The sequence below is a fragment of the Erythrolamprus reginae genome, chromosome 9, assembly GCF_031021105.1.
Source record: "Erythrolamprus reginae isolate rEryReg1 chromosome 9, rEryReg1.hap1, whole genome shotgun sequence".
NCBI lineage: Eukaryota > Metazoa > Chordata > Lepidosauria > Squamata > Dipsadidae > Erythrolamprus > Erythrolamprus reginae.
Window position 1 is genome coordinate 50,064,685 of NC_091958.1, and position 22,415 is coordinate 50,087,099.

A 22,415-nucleotide genomic window follows, 5' to 3' on the forward strand; every position below is an offset into this window, starting at 1 on the left:
CTCCTCCTTTCTTTTCACTCCTGTTAAATATCTTTCCATGGTGTCTCTTAAGGGTTTGTTATCTGCACTTCATATCTCCTGTTCTGTGCTATGTTTTTTTGCACTTGGTGCAAAAAAAACCTACACCCTGCAGCAAAAAAAATCACCTGTTCCCTGGGATAACATGCCCCTCTCGGGCATCACTCTGTGTGCCCCCAGGGGGGAGGGCACCCCACTATTTGAGAAGCGCTGCTGTAAGACATTCAGAATTGCTGTGAGAGTGAGATAGAAAGAGGCTTATGAATTTAATACATTGATGAACTGAGATGGAATCAATAAGCCATAGTTAAGCAGAGCCAAGTCTAAAACATTGGTTTTAATAGGAAAGTGCACACAAGAACAAGGGGACACAATCTGAAGTTAGTTGGGGGAAAGATCAAAAGCAATGTGAGAAAATATTATTTCAGTGAAAGAGTAGTAGATGCTTGGAACAAACTTCCAGCAGACGTGGTTGGTAAATCCACAGTCACTGAATTTAAACATGCCTGGGATAAACATAGATCCATTGTAAGATAAAATACAGGAAATAGTATAAGGGCAGACTAGATGGAACATGAGGTCTTTTTCTGCCGTCAGTCTTCTATGTTTCTATGTTTCTATGAATCTTGGCACTGTATTCCCCCCTCCCCTCTTTGCTGTTAACTACGGGCAGGCTTGGAAATCGAACAATACATTAGTGTTTGCACGAACACAGGCTTTGTGTTATCAAGAGTGTAAGGGTGGAGAATCCCAGAGGTTTTTTTTAGATTAGATTAGATTTTTTTTCCTCCCCCATGCTATTTTCCCCTTTGTTCATCAGAAGTTGGTTGGGTAAGCTGGATGGGCTGATGGAATTTATAGTTTATCTTTATAGCAGTGCTTCTCAAATAGTGGAGATACGGAGGGGGGGGCATGACCCCAGGGAACGGGCTTTTTTTGTCACAGGGTGTAGGGGTTTTTTGCACCGAACCATAGCACACAGCACAGAGCAGGAGATATGAAGTGCAGATAACAAACCCTTAAGAGACACCATTGGAAAAATATTTAACAGGGATGAAAGGAGGAGAGAGACGGAGCTAATGAGACAAATGTAAGTCTCCCGAAAGCTAAGAAGAAGAAATAGCACGAATCGTATATACCACTTGGCTCCACTGTGATTATGGTGGGAGACGAGGAAAGACCGGTATGTTTACTGTGTCTAAAAATGTTGATAGAAACATAGAAGACTGACGGCAGACAAAGACCTCATGATCCATCTAGTCTGCCCTTATACGATTTTCTGTATTTTATCTTAGGATGGATCTATGTTTATCCCAGGCATGTTTAAATTCAGTTACTGTGGATTTATCAACCACGTCTGCTGGAAGTTTGTTCCAAGCATCTTCTACTCTTTCAGTAAAATAATATTTTCTCATGTGTCTTTTGATCTTTCCCCCAGCTAACTTCAGATTGTGTCCCCTTGTTCTTGTGTTCACTTTCCTATTAAAAACACTTCCCTCCTGGACCTTATTTAACCCTTTAACATATTTAAATGTTTCGATCATGTCCCCCCTTTCCCTTCTGTCCTCCAGACTATACAGATTGAGTTCATGAAGTCTTTCCTGACACGTTTTATGCTTAAGACCTTCCACCATTCTTGTAGACCATCTTTGGACCCGCTCAATTTTGTTGATAACGGACAGCATAAAACCAAATAAATTAAGGCGTCACAAACACATTACGATCCAATCACGTTGATAAGCCACTTAAGTTTTTTCAGGGAAAATGTGCTGAATATTGCAAACAATTGTCCCGGCAGAGAGTTGTGTGTGTGTTTGTGTGTGTGCGTGAAATGTTTACTTCTTCCTAGAGGGGTGGCGTAACAGAAACTAATTGAGAAACTCTGCTTTATAGGATGGGGGAAAGATCAAAAGCAACGTGAGAAAATATTATTTGACTGAAAGAGTAGTAGATCCTTGGAACAAACTTCCAGCAGACATGGTTGGTAAATCCACAGTAACTGAATTTAAACATGCCTGGGATAAACATAGATCCATTGTAAGATAAAATACAGTATAAGGGCAGACTAGATGGACCATGAGGTCTTTTTCTGCCGTCAGTCTTCTATGTTTCTATGTTTCTATGCTTTGGGTTGGAGAAAGCTGCATCGACGCAGTGTGGATTCACACACCATCCCAAATTTATTTATATTCTTTTATGAAATCCGCTGATAAAGAGTCGTCCATCTTGCAGGAGCAACTCCAGGTGATTAACAAACCTGTGAAAACAACAAGAAGCAAACATTTAGGACCACACAATGGAATCTAATATATTCCTCTCTACATGGGGCTACCTTTGAAAAGTGTTCGGAAACTTCAGATTGTGCAGAATGCAGCTGCGAGAGCAGTCATGGGCTTCCCTAGGTATGCCCATGTCACACCAACACTCCGCAGTCTGCATTGGTTGCCGATCAATTTCCGGTCACAATTCAAAGTGTTGGTTATGACCTTTAAAGCCCTTCATGGCATCGGACTAGAATATCTCCGAGACCGCCTTCTGCCGCACGAATCCCAGCGACCGATTAGGTCCCACAGAGACGGCCTTCTCCGGGTCCCGTGAACTAAACAATGTCGGTTGGCGGGCCCCAGGGGAAGAGCCTTCTCTGTGGCGGCCCTGACTCTGGAACCAGCTCCCCCCAGAGATTAGAACTGCCCCTACCCTCCTCACCTTTGCAAACTCCTTAAAACCCACCTTTGTCGTCAGGCATGGGGGAACTGAGATATCTCCCCCGGGCCTATACAATTTATGTATGGTATGCTTCTGTGTATGTTTGTTTAATAATGGGTTTTTTAAATATTTTATATTGTAAATTATTAGATTTGTTATAAACTGTTTTTATTGTGTTGTGAGCCGCCCCGAGTCTACGGAGAGGGGCGGCATACAAATCTGGTAAGTAAGTGAGTGAGTGAGTGAGTGAGTGAGTGAGTGAGTGAGTGAGTGAGTGAGTGAGTAAGTAAGTAAGTAAGTAAGTAAGTAAGTAAGTAAATAAATAAATAAATAAATAAATAAATAAATAAATAAAGGGAGATTATGATCCCGCTATATAGAGCGCTGGTGAGACCACATTTGGAATACTGTGTTCAGTTCTGGAGACCTCACCTACAAAAAGATATTGACAGAATTGAACGGGTCCAAAGACGGGCTACAAGAATGGTGGAAGGTCTTAAGCATAAAACGTATCAGGAAACACTTAATGAACTCAATCTGTATAGTCTGGAGAAGAGAAGGGAAAGGGGGGATATGATGGAAACATTTAAATATGTTAAAGGGTTAAATAAGGTTCAGGAGGGAAGTGTTTTTAATAGGAAAGTGAACACAAGAACAAGGGGACACAATCTGAAGTTAGTTGGGGGAAAGATCAAAAGCAACATGAGAAAATATTATTTCACTGAAAGAGTAGTAGATCCTTGGAACAAACTTCCAGCAGACGTGGTAGATAAATCCACAGTAACTGAATTTAAACATGCCTGGGATAAACATATCTCCATCCTAAGATAAAATACAGAAAATAGTATAAGGGCAGACTAGATGGACCATGAGGTCTTTTTCTGCCGTCAGACGTCTATGTTTCTATGCTTCTAAATAATTTTTTTGCGTTTTAACAAGGCGATCTTTTTAATTTTTTTATAATTGGACAGGTACAATGCGGTTACCGGAGAATGGATCGAAGACGAGGTCTTGATCAAAATGGCTACGCAGGTAAGAAATGCAGATATTTTTTTATTAGACTCTGGTTGTTAAGTGAATCACCATAGTCATTAAATGAATCGTATGGTCATTAAGCAAACCCGGCTTCTGTTGTGGTTGGCTCGCAGTCAAGCCCTCTGGCAACTGATTTGGAGCCTGTTGAATTGGGGACATCTGGGCACGGGTAGCTTGTGTGGCTGTCGAAGGAGTCAGACAGCGAGCCGGAGGAGGAGGAGGAAGAGTCTGGGGTGGGGTGGGGGTGAGGAGCCTACAGAGGCTATAGTACCCCAACTGGGGATTTGCCAGGGTTCGAGGAAGAGGAGATAAGGGAACCGATCCTGAATTGTTCTGTCAGACTCCTCCCAAAAATTCACAGGTACAAATTTCAGACACACACACGTTTGAAAATTCAAAACAATGTTCTGTATGACTGTAACTTGTTGCTTATATCCTAAGATTTTTATTAATATTGCTTCTTCATTGCTTATTTGACCCCTATGACAATCATTAAGTGTTGTACCACATGATTCTTGACAAATGTATATTTTATTTTGTGTACACTGAGAGCATATGCACCAAGACAAATTCCTTGTGTGTCCAATCACACTTGGCCAATAAAAATTCTATTCTATTCTATTTATAATGAAAGGTCACTTAAACCAAGCCCTCTTTTGGTATAGCAAAGAGCACTCGTCTCCAAACAAACTGCTAATCTGTACAAGTCCCTTATCAGTCCTGTGATACTTAGCTTGCAGCTATGAGGCAATTCACAGTCCTTCTTCTTTCACAAAGTGAAACACACTTTGCTCTGGTTTCAAAGCGGGGGGAAATCAGCACACAAAAGGTCAAAGTCAGTAAAGCAGTCACGAAACACAAGGATCAGATAATCCTCCACAATGGCCAAACCCACTGGCTGCTATTTATAGCAGCCTCACTAATGACCACAGCCCCACCCAACCACAGGTGGCCTCATTTTCTTTGATAATCATCTCTCAGTTGTTGCTGCCTATGCATCGCTCTCCGCATGCGTGGCTGTATCATTCACTCTTGTTCCGAATCCAAGGAGGAGCTAGAGAATTGATCTCCTTCTGAGCTGTCTGCCACACTCTCCTCCTCCCTGTCACTCATGTCTTCTTGGTCAGGGGAGCCTTCATCAGCAGATTCCACCGGGGGCAAAACAGGCCTGCAGCATGTGGATGTCTCCCCCACATCCACAGTCCTTGGAGCAGGAGCTGGGCCAGAGCTAACCACAACATGAATGTACGGGTGAGAAGGATGCAGGGGGGGCAGGAGCAGTTAAGGAAGCTCAGGAAGAGGAAGTGAGCTCAGCTATGCATAGTCTACACTCCCAGAGAGTATACAAAGGGGAGGAATTGGAAGGGGCTCTTTGCAAAGAAGCCAACGTTCGTGCCTCTGGAGGAGAAGAGCCTGTGAAGAGTGTTTTTGCCTGACAAACCAGGATACAGTACTGGACATTCATAGGGTTAATAATGTTGTGAATAGACTTTTAGCTGAGAAGCCACTGTGTAGGACTTTATCTTATCAACTTGGTCCCGCGCTTGGATTTTGGCAGGGGAAAAGACATTGTTTTGGTTCACGTTTGTGCAGTTCAACAAACATCTTTATAAATAGACTCTTGTTCTTTTTGAAACCTTTGTGTTTAAGTTTCAATTTGGAGCTAATTACCAGCCAGCTTCTGTGCAAGACAGAACAGTTTCCGACATTGATTTTATTTATTTATTTATTTATCTATCTATCTATCTATCTATCTATCTATCTATCTATTCATTCATTCATTTATTTATTTATTTGATTTGATTTGTATGCCACCCCTCTCCGCAGACTCGGGGCGGCTAACAACAGTAATAAAAACAGTACTGTATATAACAATAATCCAATACTAAAAACAGTTAAAAAACCCATTATATAAAAACCAATCATGCATACAGACACATACCCAGAGCCAGCAGCTTGTGGTCTGGACTTTGCAACCATCATAAATAAATGCCGGTTGCCTGACACCCAAATTTTGGTCACGTGAATCCATGGGATACGGTGACGGTCATAAATGCGAGGATGGCCATGAGTCACTTTTCCCCCCGCGCCGTTGCAACTTTGAATGTTGTCTAAGCGAATGGCCATAACTCAAGGACCGCCTTTAATAACCTCTGTTTTGTTTTTCCAGCCTTTTGGCCGAGGAGCGATGCGTGAATGTTTCCGGACGTAAGTCTGCAGCTGTTTCTAGACCTCTGTGATTTCTTTCTCTCTCTCTTTCTTTCTTTCTCTCTCGTTTTCTTTCTCTCTCTGTGCTTCGCAGCACACCTGACCATGTCTCACGGCACACTAGTGTGCTGCGGCACACTGGTTGAAAAACACTGGTTTAGTTGACGGGACCCGGAGAAGACCAACTCTGTGGGATCTAACTGGTCTCTGGGATTCGTGCAGCAGTAGGCAGGAATCCCCTTGGGTTTCTCTTGCACGCCAGGAAAACAATACTTTTTTTCTAAAGTAGACCTGGATTTTCCATTCTTCTTCAAACCGAAGAAGAAAAACTGTTGAGGACGATCCTTCAAATTGCAAAGGACTTGTGAAGTCTTCATTCTTAGCTCAACGGATATTTATTTCTCCTGGTCGTTTTAGGAAAAAACTGTCCAACATTCTACACATGCAGAATTGGAAAGGGGCCTTTAATTACGTGGCGAAGAGGTACATCGAGACGGTCAGTCGGGACGTCTATTTCGAGGACGTGCGGTTGCAGATGGAGGCCAAGTTATGGGGAGAAGAATACAACCGCCATAAGCCCCCCCAAGCAGGTATCTCCTCCTCGCGCAGATATCCTAAATTGCAATCCTACATTGCATTAACAGAGGGATACAATCAAAGATCGAGGGCGGTACTAATACCACTTATAAAGCATTGACGCTAACCTTTTTTGTTATGGGCCAAAAGCGCACACACAACAGTGCACGTGTGTTGCCAGCACCCATAATGCAATGTGACTCCTGAGCATGTGTGCCCGCCCCCAGTGAAAGGCTGCAAAAATTTTTACTACCACACTGGTGGGTGTGGCTTGGATGGTCATGTGATCACCTGGCTAAGAGTGGCTTGCCAGCCATGTGACCAGGTGGGAGTGGCTTGACAATCATGTGAAGGGGGGGGTCTTAAAGGTCATGTGACCGGGTGGGAGTGGCTTACCAACCAAGATGAGTTTTCAAATAGGTGCTTGGACTCTTTTTCAATTGATTAAGTCCCATTATTTGAATAGCCACAAAAAAGGACAAATGATAGATAGAATTATTTGTTGAGGAGCACAGTCACATTTGAAGTTTTTGTACTGAACTCACAATGTTCAGTAGGATAACAGATTAGGCAAGGATAGTCTAGTGGAGAGAAGGACCAGGGGAAACATAATAGCAAGTGTCCCAATATTTGAGGGGCTGCTACAGAGAGGAAATGGTCAAGCTATTTTCCAAGGGATCGGAAGGCCAGACAAGGAATAGAAATCAAAGGGAGGGAAGGAAGGAAGGAAAGGAAGGAAGGAAAGGAAGGGAAGGAAGGAAAGGAAAAGAAGGAAGGAAAGGAAAAGAAGGAAGGGAAGGAAGGGAAGGAAGGAAAGGAAAGAAGGGAAGGAAAGGAAGGAAGGAAAGGGAAGGAAGGAAGAGGGAAAAGAAGGAAGAGGGAAAGGAAAGGAAGAAAGGAAGGAAGGAAAGGAAAGGAAGAAAAGGAAGGAAGGAAGGAAACTGACCAAGAAAAGATCCAACCTGAAATAAGGAGAAATTAACTGACGGAACAATCAACCGAAGGAATAGAAGTTGTCTTTGGAAGTTGTGGGAACTTCCTCTCTGGAAGCTTTCAAGAAGAGATTGAACTGCCATTTGTCAGAAATGATGTAGGGTCTCTTGCCTGGGTGGGGGTTGAACTAGATGACCTACAAGGTCCCTTCAAACTCTGTCCATCTGTTAAAGCAGTGTTTCCCAATCTTGGCCGAACGCTGGCTGGGGAATTCTGGGAGCTGAAGTCCAAATATCTTCAAGTGGCCAAGGGTGGGAAACACTGTGTTAAAAAGAATCTTGGAGAGAACTAGGGAAGCCCAGAAGGTTCAAAATCATGCGGGTTCCCCCCCCCCTTCTTGTCAGTTATTTCTCTTCCTCTTCCTCTTTGTCCTTAGGTCGATATTGTCCAGACCTGCATAATTGAAATGAAGAACAGACCAGGGCGGCCTCTTTACCACCTGGAACACTACATTGAAGGGAAATACATCAAGTATAATTCGAACTCGGGATTCGTGCGAGACGACAACATCCGTTTGACGCCGCAAGTAGGTTTCCTGGCATTTCATTAGATGAATTAAGATTTCCTCTTAATTCAGGCTTAAGTTAGTAAGGTTAAGGTTAGAGATGCGAAGCCAAAGGGGTGACTTTGTGCCAGCCACTCTTTCTTAGCCTCAAGAAGCACTCAATGGCCGTCTATTTCTGAAATCGCAATAAGAGAACTGCAAGGACCTGTTCAGTCAATTCATTAATATTAATTCAGTCAACGGCCAGCAAAATTGTAAAGTTTATAAAACAGTGAAGACAATAAAACAGGAAATAAATACAGGCAATCCTCGAGTTACAAAAGCCTTGGTGGTGCAGTGTTTAGACTGCAGTACTGCAAGCTACCTCTGCCTATCACCGATTGCCAGCAGTTTGGCAGATCGAATCTCACCACTGGCTCAAGGTTGGACTCAGTCTTCCATCCTTCCAAGGTCGGTAAAATGAGGACCCAGATTGTTGGTGACTCTCTGTAAACCGCTTAGAGAGGGCTGTGAAGCCCTGTAAAGCGCTATATAAGTCTAAATGCTGTGTGTATTTATTTATTCATTCATTCATTCGATTTTTATGCCGCCCTTCACCTTAGACTCAGGGCGGCTTACAACATGTTAGCAATAGCACTTTTTTAACAGAGCAAGGCTATTGCCCCACAATCCAGGTCCTCATTTACCCACCTCGGAAGGATGGAAGGCTGAGTCAACCTTGAGCCGCTGATGAGATTTGAACCGCTGACCTTCAGATCTACAAGTCAGCTTCAGTGGCCTGCAGTACAGCACTCTACCTGCTGCGCCACCCCGGCTCATGTATGTGCGCGTGCATGCGTATGTGTATGTATAGCATATTTTTGCTGATAATGAAAAGGGAGAGTAGTATAGAACTATTTTGAGCCTATTATGTTCTCATCAGTTAGCCATACCCTTACCGGGATTTGAACCTTTCTCTTGCAGGCCTTCAGCCATTTCACATTTGAACGCTCCGGGCATCAGCTGATCATTGTGGACATCCAAGGGTTGGAGATCTGTACACTGATCCTCAGATCCATACCGAAAGCGGCACAGATTTCGGCGACGGGAATCTTGGTAAAAAAAACCAGAGCAATCAGGTGGCTTAGCTTCTTCCGGGGTTGGGGAATGTTGCTTGATTGGAGAAGGGGTCCTTGATGCTTCTAAATTTGGTTGTTGGCTTGCAGACCAAATCATTATCTGTCCATAGGCAAAGTTGGCTCTTCTATGACATGTGGACTTCAACTCCCAGAATTCCTGAGCTAGCATGATTGGCTCAGGAATTCTGGGAGTTGAAGTCCACAAGTCATAGAAGAGGGTAACAACATCAGTACAAGGGGATGATAATAATAATAATAATAATAATTATTATTATTATTATTATTATTATTATTATTATTATTATCCCCTTGTACTGATGTTGTTACCGTCTTCTATGAGAGGGGCGGCATACAAATCCAATAAATAATAATAATAATAATAATAATAATAATTATTATTATTATTATTAAATTGGACTTGTATGCCGCCCCTCTCCGTAGACTCGGGGCGGCTAACAACAATAATAAACACAACATGTACAATCCAATAATAAAAAACAACTAAAAACCCCTATTATAAAACCAAACATACACACAAACATACCATGCATAACTTGTAATGGCCTAGGGGAAGAGCTATCTCAACTCCCCCATGCCTGGTGGTATAAATGAGTCTTGAGTAGTTTACGAAAGACAGGGAGGGTGGGGCAGTTCTAATCTCCGGGGGGAGTTGGTTCCAGAGGGCCGGGGCCGCCACAGAGAAGGCTCTTCCCCTGGGGCCCGCCAAACGACATTGTTTAGTCGACGGGACCCGGAGAAGGCCAACTCTGTGGGACCTTATCGGCCGCTGGGATTCATGCGGTAGCAGGTGGTTCCGGAGGTAATCTGGTCCATTGCCATGTAGGGCTTTAAAGGTCATGACCAACACTTTGAATTGTGACCGGAAACTGATCGGCAACCAATGCAGACCACGGAGTGTTGCAGAAACGTGGGCGAATCTTGGAAGCCCCACGATGGCTCTCGTGGCTGCGTTCTGCACGATCTGAAGTTTCCGAACTCTTTTCAAAGGTAGCCCCATGTAGAGAGCGTTGCAGTAATCGAACCTCGAGGTGATGAGGGATATGGGGTTTGCTCCCTATTTATGTATAGTAGCCTGCTCTGCCTACATTGGTGGAGGTGTGGTTTTCCCCTTGGCAGCTCCTTGATTAGGGTGTTGTTATCTGCTTAATTGTTTGTCTGGTGTTCATCCCTGCTTATCTGATATATTGCAAGAGAAGGTGTTTTCTTCGGAGTCTTTCTGTTTTCAGTTGCCTCCTTTAAATGATGTGTACATGTGGTTAATCTCTATGTGTCTGTTGATGGTTGAGTTGTCTGAATGGATCTTGACTTAGAAAAAAAATCGCTAGGCTTTGCACCTCGAAACGATTTCTCATTCTTTCTATGGTTGGTTCTCTACCTGCCCCAGGTGTGCGAGGGATGGCCTTGTTCTTCCATTCTCACTCCTGCAACCGGATTTGTCGAAGTATGGGGCTGACGCCTTTTGATCTCTCTTCCAAAGAGAAGGACGCCTTATTTTGCAGTAGCAAACTACTTGTAAGTACTGCCGGCAAAGGAGCTTTGAATCCAGGGAATTTGCTGTGAAGACAGTCTGGTTCACGAACCTACCATTATTCAAACTGAAGCTTGGCTCACATAAGTGACCTAATATTGATTCATAAGTTGAAACTAAATCAAATATTGTGCCATTTGAAAAGGCAGCAAAAGGACCTGCTCCATTTCAGCAGAGACATCTATCTATCTATCTATCTATCTATCTATCTATCTATCTATCTATCTATCTATCTATCTATCTATCTATCTTCATCATCTATCTATCTATCTATCTATCTATCTATCTATCTATCTATCTATCTATATTTTTCTCTTTCCCTCTCATCTCTCTCCCTCATCTATCAATCATCCATCCATCCATCCATCCATCTATCTATCTTCATCATCTATCTATCTATCTATCTATCTATCTATCTATCTATCTATCTATCTATCTATCTATCTATCTTCATCATCTATCTATCTATCTATCTATCTATCTATCTATCTATCTATCTATATTTTTCTCTTTCCCTCTCTCATCTCTCTCCCTCATCTATCAATCATCCATCCATCCATCTATCTATCTATCTATCTATCTTCATCATCTATCTATCTATCTATCTTCATCTATCTATCTATCTATCTATATTTTTCTCTCTCCCTCTCTCATCTCTCTCCCTCATCTATCAATCATCCATCCATCTATCTATCTATCTATCTATCATCCATCCATCCATCCAATGATTTTTATTGATGAGGTAAAGTTAAAAAGAAAAGGAGACAAACAAAACACATATAACAAAACATTAGATGGACATTTCCATAATGTGAATTTACGTGGTGTACACCATAAAAGTGCAAAGATAGTATTGTGACTATAAGAGATTATTTTTATAATACATCAAGTTTATTTATTATAACTTATCACTAAATAAATTTACATTTTCACTCTTATTTTTATTATGTTTTGGTCTCATACAGTCAAATTTTGAAACTCCATAAATTTATGATGGTACCATCCAAACTTCTTATTGGTACTACCTATTTGTCAACTATATTGACATCTATCTATCTATCTATCTATCTATCTATCTATCTATCTATCTATCTATCTATCTATCTATCTTTCTATCTATCTATCTAATCTATCTATCTATCTATCTATCTATCTATCTATCTATCTATCTATCTATTCTTGTCTGTCTGTCTGTCTGTCTGTCTGTCTGTCTGTCTGTCTGAATATCTATCTATCTATCTATCTATCTATCTATCTATCTATCTATCTATCTATCTATCTATCTATCTGATTTCTATGTCGTCCTTCTCCAGGGCGGCTCACAATAAACAGATGCAAAAGCATGAAGAAGTCTAATATCAAAATATTTTTAAAATCCCAATACTAATAACACATTAAAAAATCTAAGTTAAATTACATTCTGAAACCCCTCTATATTATTAAACCATGCTTCCACATTAATAGCATTCTTTACTCATAGGCCGGGGTAGATGTTAAGATTTCAATACCCCCAAGCCAGTCGGCAGAAATGCATTTTCAGGGCCTTACGGTACAAATTTCTGGGGGGGAGTTGATTCCAGAGGGCTGGGGCTACCACAGAGAAGGCTCCTCCCCTAGGCCCCGCCAGACGATATTGCCTGCCTGAGAGGATCTGGAGAAGGCCAACTCTGGGGATCTAACCGACCGCTGGGTACATGAGGCAGAAGACATGTTTACTCAGGGAAGTTCCTGATCTGAGGTTTTGTTTTTCTCTGGCCAGGAATTGGCTCAGACTGTTGTGCGGGGTACGGAAGAAAAGTGTGGCAGTAGCCGGGTGCGAACCGTCTCCGGCAGCCGCCCTCCCTTCCTTTCCCGTCTTTCCGAAAACTCAGGGGACGAAAGCATGAGCGACAAGGCGTTCGACTCCTTGCCCTCCTCGCCGTCTTCGGCCACGCCTCACAGCCAAAAGTTGGAGGGTCTTCGTAAGTGCCCAGATGTTTTTTTTTTCATTGGTGGTGGGGGGCCTGCTAGTTCTGGAACAGGGTGTCCAGCAAACCTGGAAAACAGGGAAATTAGGGAATTCTCAGGGAAATCGGCGGTTCGGGAAATATCGGAATTATCAGTGAATTTGTGAAAAAAACAGAATAAATCAGAGGGGGGGGGGCTATTAAAATAGAAACATAGAAAAATAGAAGACTGACGGCAGAAAAAGACCTCATGGTCCATCTAGTCTGCCCTTATACTATTTCCTGTATTTGATCTTACAATGGATATATGTTTATCCCAGGCATGTTTACATTCAGTTACTGTGGATTTACCAACCACGTCTGCTGGAAGTTTGTTCCAAGGATCTACGACTCTTTCAGTGAAATAATATTTTCTCACGTTGCTTTTGATCTTTCCCCCAACTAACTTCAGATTGTGTCCCCTTGTTCTTGTGTTCACTTTCCTATTAAAAACACTTCCCTCCTGAACCTTATTTAACCCTTTGACATATTTAAATGTTTCGATCATGTCCCCCCCTTTTCCTTCTGTCCTCCAGACTATACAGATTGAGTTCATGAAGTCTTTCCTGATACGTTTTATGCTTAAGACCTTCCACCATTCTTGTAGCCGTTCAATTTTGTCAAAATGTTTAAAAGTCAGGGAAAAATCATGTAAAAACAATGGATCGCGCTGCCTGGCAGAGTCAAGCAAAAATGAGCGTAACTGGCAACAACTTGCTTCCTCAACTACCGATATTTCTCCATGGCTTAGCCGTTTGGTATGATGTCATCTACAACGGTGCCTTAACTAGATCACAAGTTACAGGGAAATATCAGGGAAATTCAAAATGCTTTCCCCTGGACATCCCGTAGAAGCAACCTGGAATTAAAGAGAAATTTCCTAATAGGGAGGAAAATTAACCAGAGGAACAGCTTACTACCAGAAGTTGTGGGTGCTCCATCCCTGGAGGTTTTGTGATGGTGAACCTTGTAATGGTGAACCTGGTTTGTTGGAAAATAGCCCTGAAAACAGCCCGAAAAACAGCTGAAAATCGCTGTCTATAGAACGTTCCAATTATTAGACTTATTTTTTAAAGACTATTGTTCCAGACTGGGGTAGGCAAAGTTGACTCTTCTATGACATGTGAACTTTGACTCCTAGAATTCCTGAGCTAGCATGATTGGCTCAGGAATTCTGGGAGTTGAAGTCCACAAGAGCCAATTTGGTCTACCCCTGTTCTAGACAACTTAACAAAATGAAGAAGTTTTTAAAAAATAAATGCTTGATCTGAAGAGACCGGGTTCTATTGTATCTTCTTTTAAATTATTATTATTATTATTATTATTATTATTATTATTATTATTATTATTATTTATTGGATTTGTATGCCGCCCCTCTCCGCAGACTCGGGGCAGCTAACAACAGCAATAAAACATTATATAACAAAATCCAATACTAAAAACAGTTAAAAACCCAGTATATAAAAACCAATCATACATACAGACATACCATGCATAAAATTGTAAAGGCCTAGGGGGAAGTGTATCTCAGTTCCCCCATGCCTGGCGGCAGAGGTGGGTTTTAAGCAGCTTTCAAAAGGCAAGGAGGGTGGGGGCAATTCTAATCTCTGGGGGGAGTTGGTTCCAGAGGGCCGGGGCCACCACAGAGAAGGCTCTTCCCCTGGGTCCTGCCAAGCGACATTGTTTGGTTGACGGGACCCGGAGAAGACCCACTCTGTGGGACCTAACTGGTCGCTGGGATTCGTGCAGCAGAAGGCGGTCCCGGAGATAATCTGGTCCGGTGCCATGAAGGGCTTTATAGGTCGTAACCAACACTTTGAGTTGTGACCGGAAACTGATCGGCAACCAATGCAGACTGCGGAGTGTTGGTGTAACAAGGGCATATTTGGGAAAGCCCATGATTGCTCTCGCAGCTGCATTTTGCACGATCTGAAGTTTCCGAACACTTTTCAAAGGTAGCCCCATGTAGAGAGCGTTACAGTAGTACATTTCTCCAATTCTTTGCTATTTCTATGGGTCAGGCACACATGCACAGAAACACACAGCAAACAGTGTATATCATCTGTGCTGTTTGGCAAATTGCTGGGAGGCAGAGGCAGATTTTTTTTCCTCGTTCTCCTGCCCCAAAACAAATGTGCATCTTATACTCTGGTGTGTTATGCTCCTAAAAATACAATAACTGTAAGGTAGTCCCCTCCCGCTTGACAGAATTAACATTTTAAAGTATACATTTGAATATATTTATTAATAAAACGCCGGACTTACGACCGATCATTTTGTGATTGTTTGAAGTTACGACAGTGCTAAAAAAAAGTGACTTACAACTTGTTGCATGGCATCCTTGCCTAAAAAGTGAAACCCTTCCTTATTTTGACCTAGATTGGCCTGTCTTTAATGAAGTCGACAACTTGATTCACAAAGACCACGAAAGCCTTGATAATCAGCGGGTAAGTTCCTTGAAGACCTACCTGGATTCACACCGGTCAACACACACACAAAATAATAGGCAAAAGTAATATGTCTGTTTTATGGAGTTTGATGTGCCGATTCCAAAACTAGGCTTAGTTTTGCTCTATCCCATAGTCTGATATAGAAGCATTGTTGTTATTACGTTATTTCTCATATGTAGATTACTGTGTTCTTAATGTCGCCAGTATATTTCTTATACTTTAGTAATTTTTAATTAATTAGATTTGTTGTTGTGTTGCTTTTGTATCCTCTGAGCAACCCTTAGTCTTCGGAGAAGGGTGGCATACAAATATTATTATTATTATTATTATTATTATTATTATTATTATTATTATTATTATTATTACTATTATTACAAAAAATATCTTTTTTGTACACCTGTGTTATGGTCGGCCCTAAAGAGTTTGGGTTGGGTTTAGAGCAGGGATAAGCAAAGTTGGCTCTTTTACAGCATGCAGACTTCAACTCCCAGAACTCCTGAGCTAGCATGATAGGCTCAGGAATCCTGGGAGTTGAAGTCCGCAAGTCATAGAAGAGTCAACTTTGCCCACCCTTGGTTTAGAGCAGTGTTTTTCAACCAGTGTGCCGTGGCACACTAGTGTGCCGTGAGACATGGTCAGGTGTGCCGCGAAGCTCAGAGAGAGAAAGAAAGCAAGAGAGAAAGAAAGAGAAAGAAAGAAAGAGAGAGAGAGAGAGAGAAAGCAAGAGAGAGAAAGCGAGAGAGAGAGAGAAAGAGAACAAGAGAGAGAAAAAAAGCAAGAGAGAGAGAAAGAACAAGAGAAAGAAAGAAAGAGAAAGAGAAAGAAAGCAAGAGAGAGAGAGGGAGGGAAGGAGAGAGAGAGAAAGACAGAGGGAGGTGGGGAGGGAGAGAGAAAGAGAGCAAAAAAGAGAGGAAGGAAGGAAGAGAAAGAGGGAGAGAGAGAAATAGAGCGAAAGGGAGGAAGAGAGAGAATTTTTTTGTCCAAACTTTTTTTAGCGCCCCCCCCCCTCAATGTGCCCCAGGGTTTCAAAAATGTAAAAAATGTGCCGCGGCTCAAAAAAGGTTGAAAATCACTGGTTTAGAGTACTGGAAGAGGCAGCCATTGGATTGATGAACTGAACACTGGATTGATCAACTGGTCTTTTAAAACTCTTCCCTGTTTTTTATCCTTAGGATTCTGAAAACGGAGGGGACAGTGGATGCCCTAGTGAGAAGAGGAGTGATCACGAAGACATAGATCACCGAGAAAAGGTAAGTTCTTCTTCCATTTCATATATGTTTTTTAAAAATACATCACGCAATTTGCAATTGGACGGACATCTTGACTTTGTCATCGGTGCAGAAGACAATGCATTGCATTTAGTTGGGGCACACATCACCAAATTCCTGTAGAGTTAGTTCAAACAATTATTGGGTGATAATTTGTACAAATTAAACATTAGATAAGTAATGATAAAAAGTAACAAAAGAAGACAATAGGACAGGGACGGTAGGCACAGTGGTGTGCTTATGCACGCCCCTTGATTGATTGATTAATTAATTAATTAGAGTTAAAAGGGACCTTGCAGGTCATCAAGTCCAACCCCCTGCTCAAACAGGAAACCCTACACCTCCCCAGCCGGATGGCAGTCCAATTTCCTTTTGAATGTGTCAAGTGATGCAGGTGTTCACAACCTCTGGTGGCAGGCTGTTCCACTGGTTGATCGCTCTCACCGTCAGAAAGTTCTTCCTTATTCCCAGGTTAAATCTCTCCTTAGTCAGTTTCCATCCGTTGCTCCTGGTCTGGCCCTCTGGTGCCCTGGAAATTAGTGTGACCCCCTCCTCTCCGTGGCAACCCCCCAAATATCTGTATACTGCTATCATGTCCCCTCTGGCCCTCCTTTTTGCTAAACTATCCATGCCCAGTTCTAGCAACCTCTCTTTGTATGTCTTGGTCTCCAGTCCCTTTATCATTTTGGTTGTTCTTTTCTGTACTTTCTCTAGAGTTTCAACGTCCTTTTTGTAGTGGGGTGACCAGAATTGCATGCAGTACTCCAGGTGTGGTCTGACTAGGGTATTAGTACCTCCTTAGTCTTGGAGTGTATCCCCCTGTTGATGCAGCTTAAGTTTGTGTTGGCCAAAAAACGGTCAAGGGGTAAAACTGCCTTTCGTAAGCTCCTTAAAACCCACCTCTGCCGTCAGGCATGGGGGAACTGAGATATTCTTTCCCCCTAGGCCTTTACAATTTATGCATGTTATGTTTGTTTGTAGGGATGTCTGGTTTTACAATAAGGGTTTTTTAGTTTTAGTATTGGATTTATATGATGTTTTTTATTACTGTTGTTAGCCGCCCCGAGTCTACGGAGAGGGGCGGCATGCAAATCCAATAAATAAATAAATAAAATGGAACTTCGAAAAAACAAACTTACAATTTACCCGTTGTGCTGGTTTTTTTGCACTCTGGAGCCTTCAGGGAAGCTTCCTAAACCCCTGGAGTCCCCCAAAAAATGAAACTTTTACAAATGCTTTTACAAATGCTAAACCTGGATTAAATTGCTCCCCCCTCCCCCCTCTCTTAGGGTCACCATCACTGCAATCGGAGACACGAATCTGATGAAGACAGCTTGGGCAGTTCTGCTCGGGTAAATGAATCTGATTTTTTCCCCTCTAAAATCACATTGGGTTTGCTTTGTGCCAGATGACCTGATCACCAAAGCTGCGTAGATAGATAGATAGATAGATAGATAGATAGATAGATAGATAGATAGATAGATAGATAGATAGATAGATAGAAAGAAAGAAGATAGAATTCTCCATTGGCCAAGTGTGATTGGACACACAGGGAGTTTGGCTTTGGTGCATATGCTCTCAGTGTTTATAAAAAGATCACTTAATGATAGTCATAGGGTACAAGTAAGCAATCAAATCATACTAGGAAACAGTCAATATAAATCATAACGATAAAACATGTTACAGTCATAAGTGGGAGTGGATAGGTAATAGAAACAATGAGCAGATTAATAATAATAGTAACGCAGCCTTAGTGAATAGTTAAACAGTGTTGAGGAAATTATTTGTTTAGCAGAATGATGGCGTTCGGGGAAAAACTGTTCTTGTGTCCAGTTGTTCTGGTGTTCAGTGGTCTATATAGCATCATTTTGGGGGTAGGAGTTGAAACAGTTTATGTCCAGGATGCCAGGGGTCAGTAAATATTTTCACAGCCCTCTTTTTGACTCGTGCAATATACAGGTCCTCAATGGAAGGCAAGTGGATAGCAATTGTTTTTTCTGCAGTTCTGATTCTCCTCTGAAGTCTATGTCTGCCTTTTTGAGTTGCAGAACCGAACCAGCTAGTTACAGGTGCAGATGACAGATAGATAACACCGATTTATTCTTTTGAATTGCAATTTTGGACGAGACGCCTTACCATTCCTCTTTAGAACTATATCAGCAGCTCCTTGGGCAGTGTGAGCTTCCCGAGTTGAGTTAGTTTTCCCTAAATTGCTGAAAAATCATCTACCTGTGGTTTACGCCTCTTCCTTCTTCCTTCCCTGTTTAATTATTTCTCTCTCCAATTATTAGAGAAATAAGCTATCTGAGACCGCTAAACCAAGTTTCAGGAACAAAAGGGTGATTCTGCATGAATTTTATTCTATCGCTGGGTTTTTGGCTTGTTTTTTCTCTTTGGCTTTTTTTGGCTCTTGGCAAACAACTCCAGAATTTGGAGCGTGCACCAGCATTGCGTTTTAAAAATGTTTTTAAAGTTGTAATCCAGAGTCGCCATATTACTTCCTTTAGGACTTGCTACCAAGTACCTAAATGTGAGAATGGGCTTCAATGGTTTGCTGTTGAAAACACATCATTTCTTTGCTTCAAATACAGATTTGTTCAAGGATGCCTTCAGGGGAGGATACAATTGTGTTGCGTTGTCACAAACCAAACTCCCCTCCCTGCAGGACGCTCGTTGTGATGTTCTTAATGTTCTGCCTGACTGGCTCAAGCAATGCGTAACAGTCCAAGGAAAAGAAATCAAACACACACGTGCTCTGCTAATCAGCAAACTTGTATTAGATAAACAAAAAAGGGTTACTCAAAACAGTTCTTAGTGTCTGAAAACAATGAGAGTGCAAGGCTTACTTCAGCCGCATACAAAAACACAGGAAAAAACAAACAAAGACAACCTCGAATGAGCAAAGATGTTTCAGGAGTCCTTTTGAATCTTTGGAGCAAACAGCAAGTCCCAGAGTTTTCACCTCCCACTTGTCTGAAAAAGCTGGGTTGAAAACTCCAACGGCACGGAACAGAAACTTCAGAGCAGGAACCACAAAATAACACAGATAAACAGCCACAGCTTGCCTTGGCCTTTGTTCCCTTTTATCCCTTTAGCCCTCATTAAGGGAACCACACCCAGCCCTCAGTATAAGAACCACACCCAGCCCAGGTGCTCCTATAATGACTTGTAATACTCCTTAAAGCGATCCCTTCTTTGCATAGCTCTTCGGCTACGCAGATCAATATATTGATCTGCAGAAGAACCCAGGGACGAAAGACTGTCTGAGGGACTGCATGCCAAATCCCCTGGGCTGTCTGCTGAATCCTGCGTCCCAGTGGCTACTGGTCTACTTAGTAAGGTTCACAAACGGTCAATCCAGATAATCTGACTTAGCCCAACAAGCTGCAGCTTGTATGACGTGTCTACGTGGTCTGTGGCTGAGAAAAGCTCTCGTAAAATTTCAGTGTGAACGTTTATTTTAACTTACGAAAGAAGTTTTGGGGTTTCAACCATGGAGCCATTTTTGGCCCGATAAGTCAACTACGTCAACAGTAGATTGTGAAGAAGCTCAGTGAGAAGTGTGAAGTAGTAGATCTCTTCTTTTGGTTCTCCTGACTTTGTTCCTCTAACCTTCCAGACTGAACCAAATATAATAATAATAATAATAATGTGTTCTGTCGGGCTCTCTGGTAGAATCCTCCCAAAACTTCACAGGTACAAATTTCAGACACACACACGTTTGAAAATTCAAAACAATGTTCTTTACAATGAAAAGTGACTTAAACCAAGCCCTCTTTTGGGATAGCCAAGAGCACTCGTCTCCAAACAAACTGGTAATTTGTACAAGTCCCTTATCAGTTCTGAGATACTTAGCTTGCAGCTGTGAGGCAATTCACAGTCCTTCTTCTTTCACAAAGTGAAACACACTTTGCTCTGGTTTAGTTTCCAAGCGGGGAAAAATCAGCACACAAAAGGTCAAAGTCAGTAAAGCAGTCACGAAACACAATGATCAGATAATCCTCCACAATGGCCAAACCCACAGGCTTTATATTTATAGCAGCCTCACTAATTACCACAGCCCCACCCAACCACAGGTGGCCTCATTTTCTTTGATAATAATCTCTCAGTTGTTGCTGCCTATGCATCGTTCTCCGCATGCGTGGCTGTATCATTAACTCTTGTTCTGAATCCAAGAAGGAGCTAGATAATTGATCTCCTTCTGAGCTGTCTGCCCCACTCTCCTCCTCCCTGTCACTCATGTCTTCTTGGTCAGAGGAGCCTTCATAAGCAGATTCCACCGGGGGCAAAACAGGCCTGCGGCATGTGGATGTCTCCCCCACATCCACAGTCCTTGGGGCAGGAGCTGGGCCAGAGCTAACCACAACAATAATGATAATGACAATAACAACAACAACAATAACAACAACTTTCGAATTCAAACTGACAAGGTTTTGAAACACAATACACCAGACCTCACGATTGTGGAAAAGGAAAAAGTGTGGCTCGTTGATGTCGCCATACCAGGTGACAGTCAAATTGATGAAAAACTTAGCCTATATCATGATCTTAAAATCGAACTACAACAACTCTGGCACAAACCAGTATAAATGGTCCCAGTAGTAACCTGGCCACCGTAATTGGATCTGCGCGCATCATACGAAAATACATCACACAGTCCTAGACGCTTGGGAAGTGTTCGACTTGTGATCTTGTGATACAAAATCCAGCATATCAATCTCGTTTGCTGTGTATTACTGTTTTTTTTGTGTGAATAAAATAATAGTAATAATAACAACAACATTTAGACTTATATACCGCTTCACACTGCTTTACATCCCTTTCTAAACGGTTTACAGAATCAAGATATTGCCCCCCAACAATTTGGGTCCCCATTTTACCCACCTCAGAAGGATGGAAGGCTGAGCCAACTTTTGAGCCTACTGAGATTCGATCTCCCAAACTGATGGCAACCAGTGATCAGCAAAAGTAGTTTGCAGTACAGTGTTCCCTCAATTTTCATGGGGGATGCGTTCTGAGACTGCCCGCGAAAGTCAAATTTCCGCGAAGTAGAGATGCGGAAGTAAATACACTATTTTTTGCCTATGTACAGTATCACAAGCCTTCCCTTAACACTTTAAACCCCTAAGTTACAATTTCCCATTCCCTTAGCAACCATTTAGATAATTACCATGTTTATTTATTAAAGTTTATTAAAAAATATATTTATTAAAGGTGGACAAAAGTTTGGCAATGACATATGACGTCCATTTTCAAGGGAAAAAATGTGGTATAGGGGAAAAAACACAAAGTATTTTTTAATTAATATCTTTGAAAAACCGTGGTATAGACTTTTCGCGAAGTTCGAACCCGCAAAAATCAAGGGAACACTGTACTGCACTGTAACCACTGCACCACCGAGGCTCTTACAATTACTTTTCCAAAAAGGCAACTGGACTTTCTTGAGTTTTTCAGTTCTGAGCGAGAAGTTAAACCATTTTCAAGGGAAAAAACCTCAACAAAGAAAGTCCAGGTGCCTTTTTGGAAAAGCACCTTGGGACAGTCGTAATTTGGTGGTTGGAAATCTTTGTGGACTTTGTGGACCGAAGACGTGATGGATTTTTGCTCTCTTGCAGGTCAGCGTGGAGAAATGGAATCTCTACAACGCCGCCCGAGTTCACATCCACAGGCCTTCTTGCGTCGCGGTCGAAATCCAGCGACTCAACGGCCTGGAACTGGAGAAGAAGATTGGAAAGTCCAACCTTGGAAAAGTGAGGGCTCAGCCGTCTCTTATCTAATCTTCCCCTAAGCAGCATCTTTTTACCCGTCTCCAGGGGTGGACTTCAAAAATTTCTGCAATGGGTTCTCTGCCAAGTTCCTGGGTTAGCGTGGCCATAGTAGGTGTAGCCTAGTCCGCCTCCTGCCCCATGGCGGGGAAGGTGGCTGTCATTTACCTTCTACAGCAGTGGTTTTCTACCGCGATCCGTTAATACAGTTCCTCATGTTGTGGTGACCCCCAACCATA

General features: G+C 42.2%; 1 protein-coding gene across 1 annotated transcript in view; it reads left to right on the forward strand.

Annotated features, from left to right (window-relative positions):
• Window positions 1-22,415, forward strand: part of EEF2K (eukaryotic elongation factor 2 kinase) — a 51,356-nt gene that overhangs the window by 21,177 nt on the left and 7,764 nt on the right. The window contains 12 exon segments of the mRNA XM_070761200.1: window positions 3,696-3,756; window positions 5,930-5,967; window positions 6,385-6,553; window positions 7,913-8,062; window positions 9,005-9,065; window positions 9,068-9,136; window positions 10,565-10,692; window positions 12,468-12,669; window positions 15,073-15,140; window positions 16,316-16,393; window positions 17,701-17,763; window positions 22,027-22,161. Of these exon segments, the coding sequence (XP_070617301.1) occupies window positions 3,696-3,756; window positions 5,930-5,967; window positions 6,385-6,553; window positions 7,913-8,062; window positions 9,005-9,065; window positions 9,068-9,136; window positions 10,565-10,692; window positions 12,468-12,669; window positions 15,073-15,140; window positions 16,316-16,393; window positions 17,701-17,763; window positions 22,027-22,161 (1,222 nt within the window).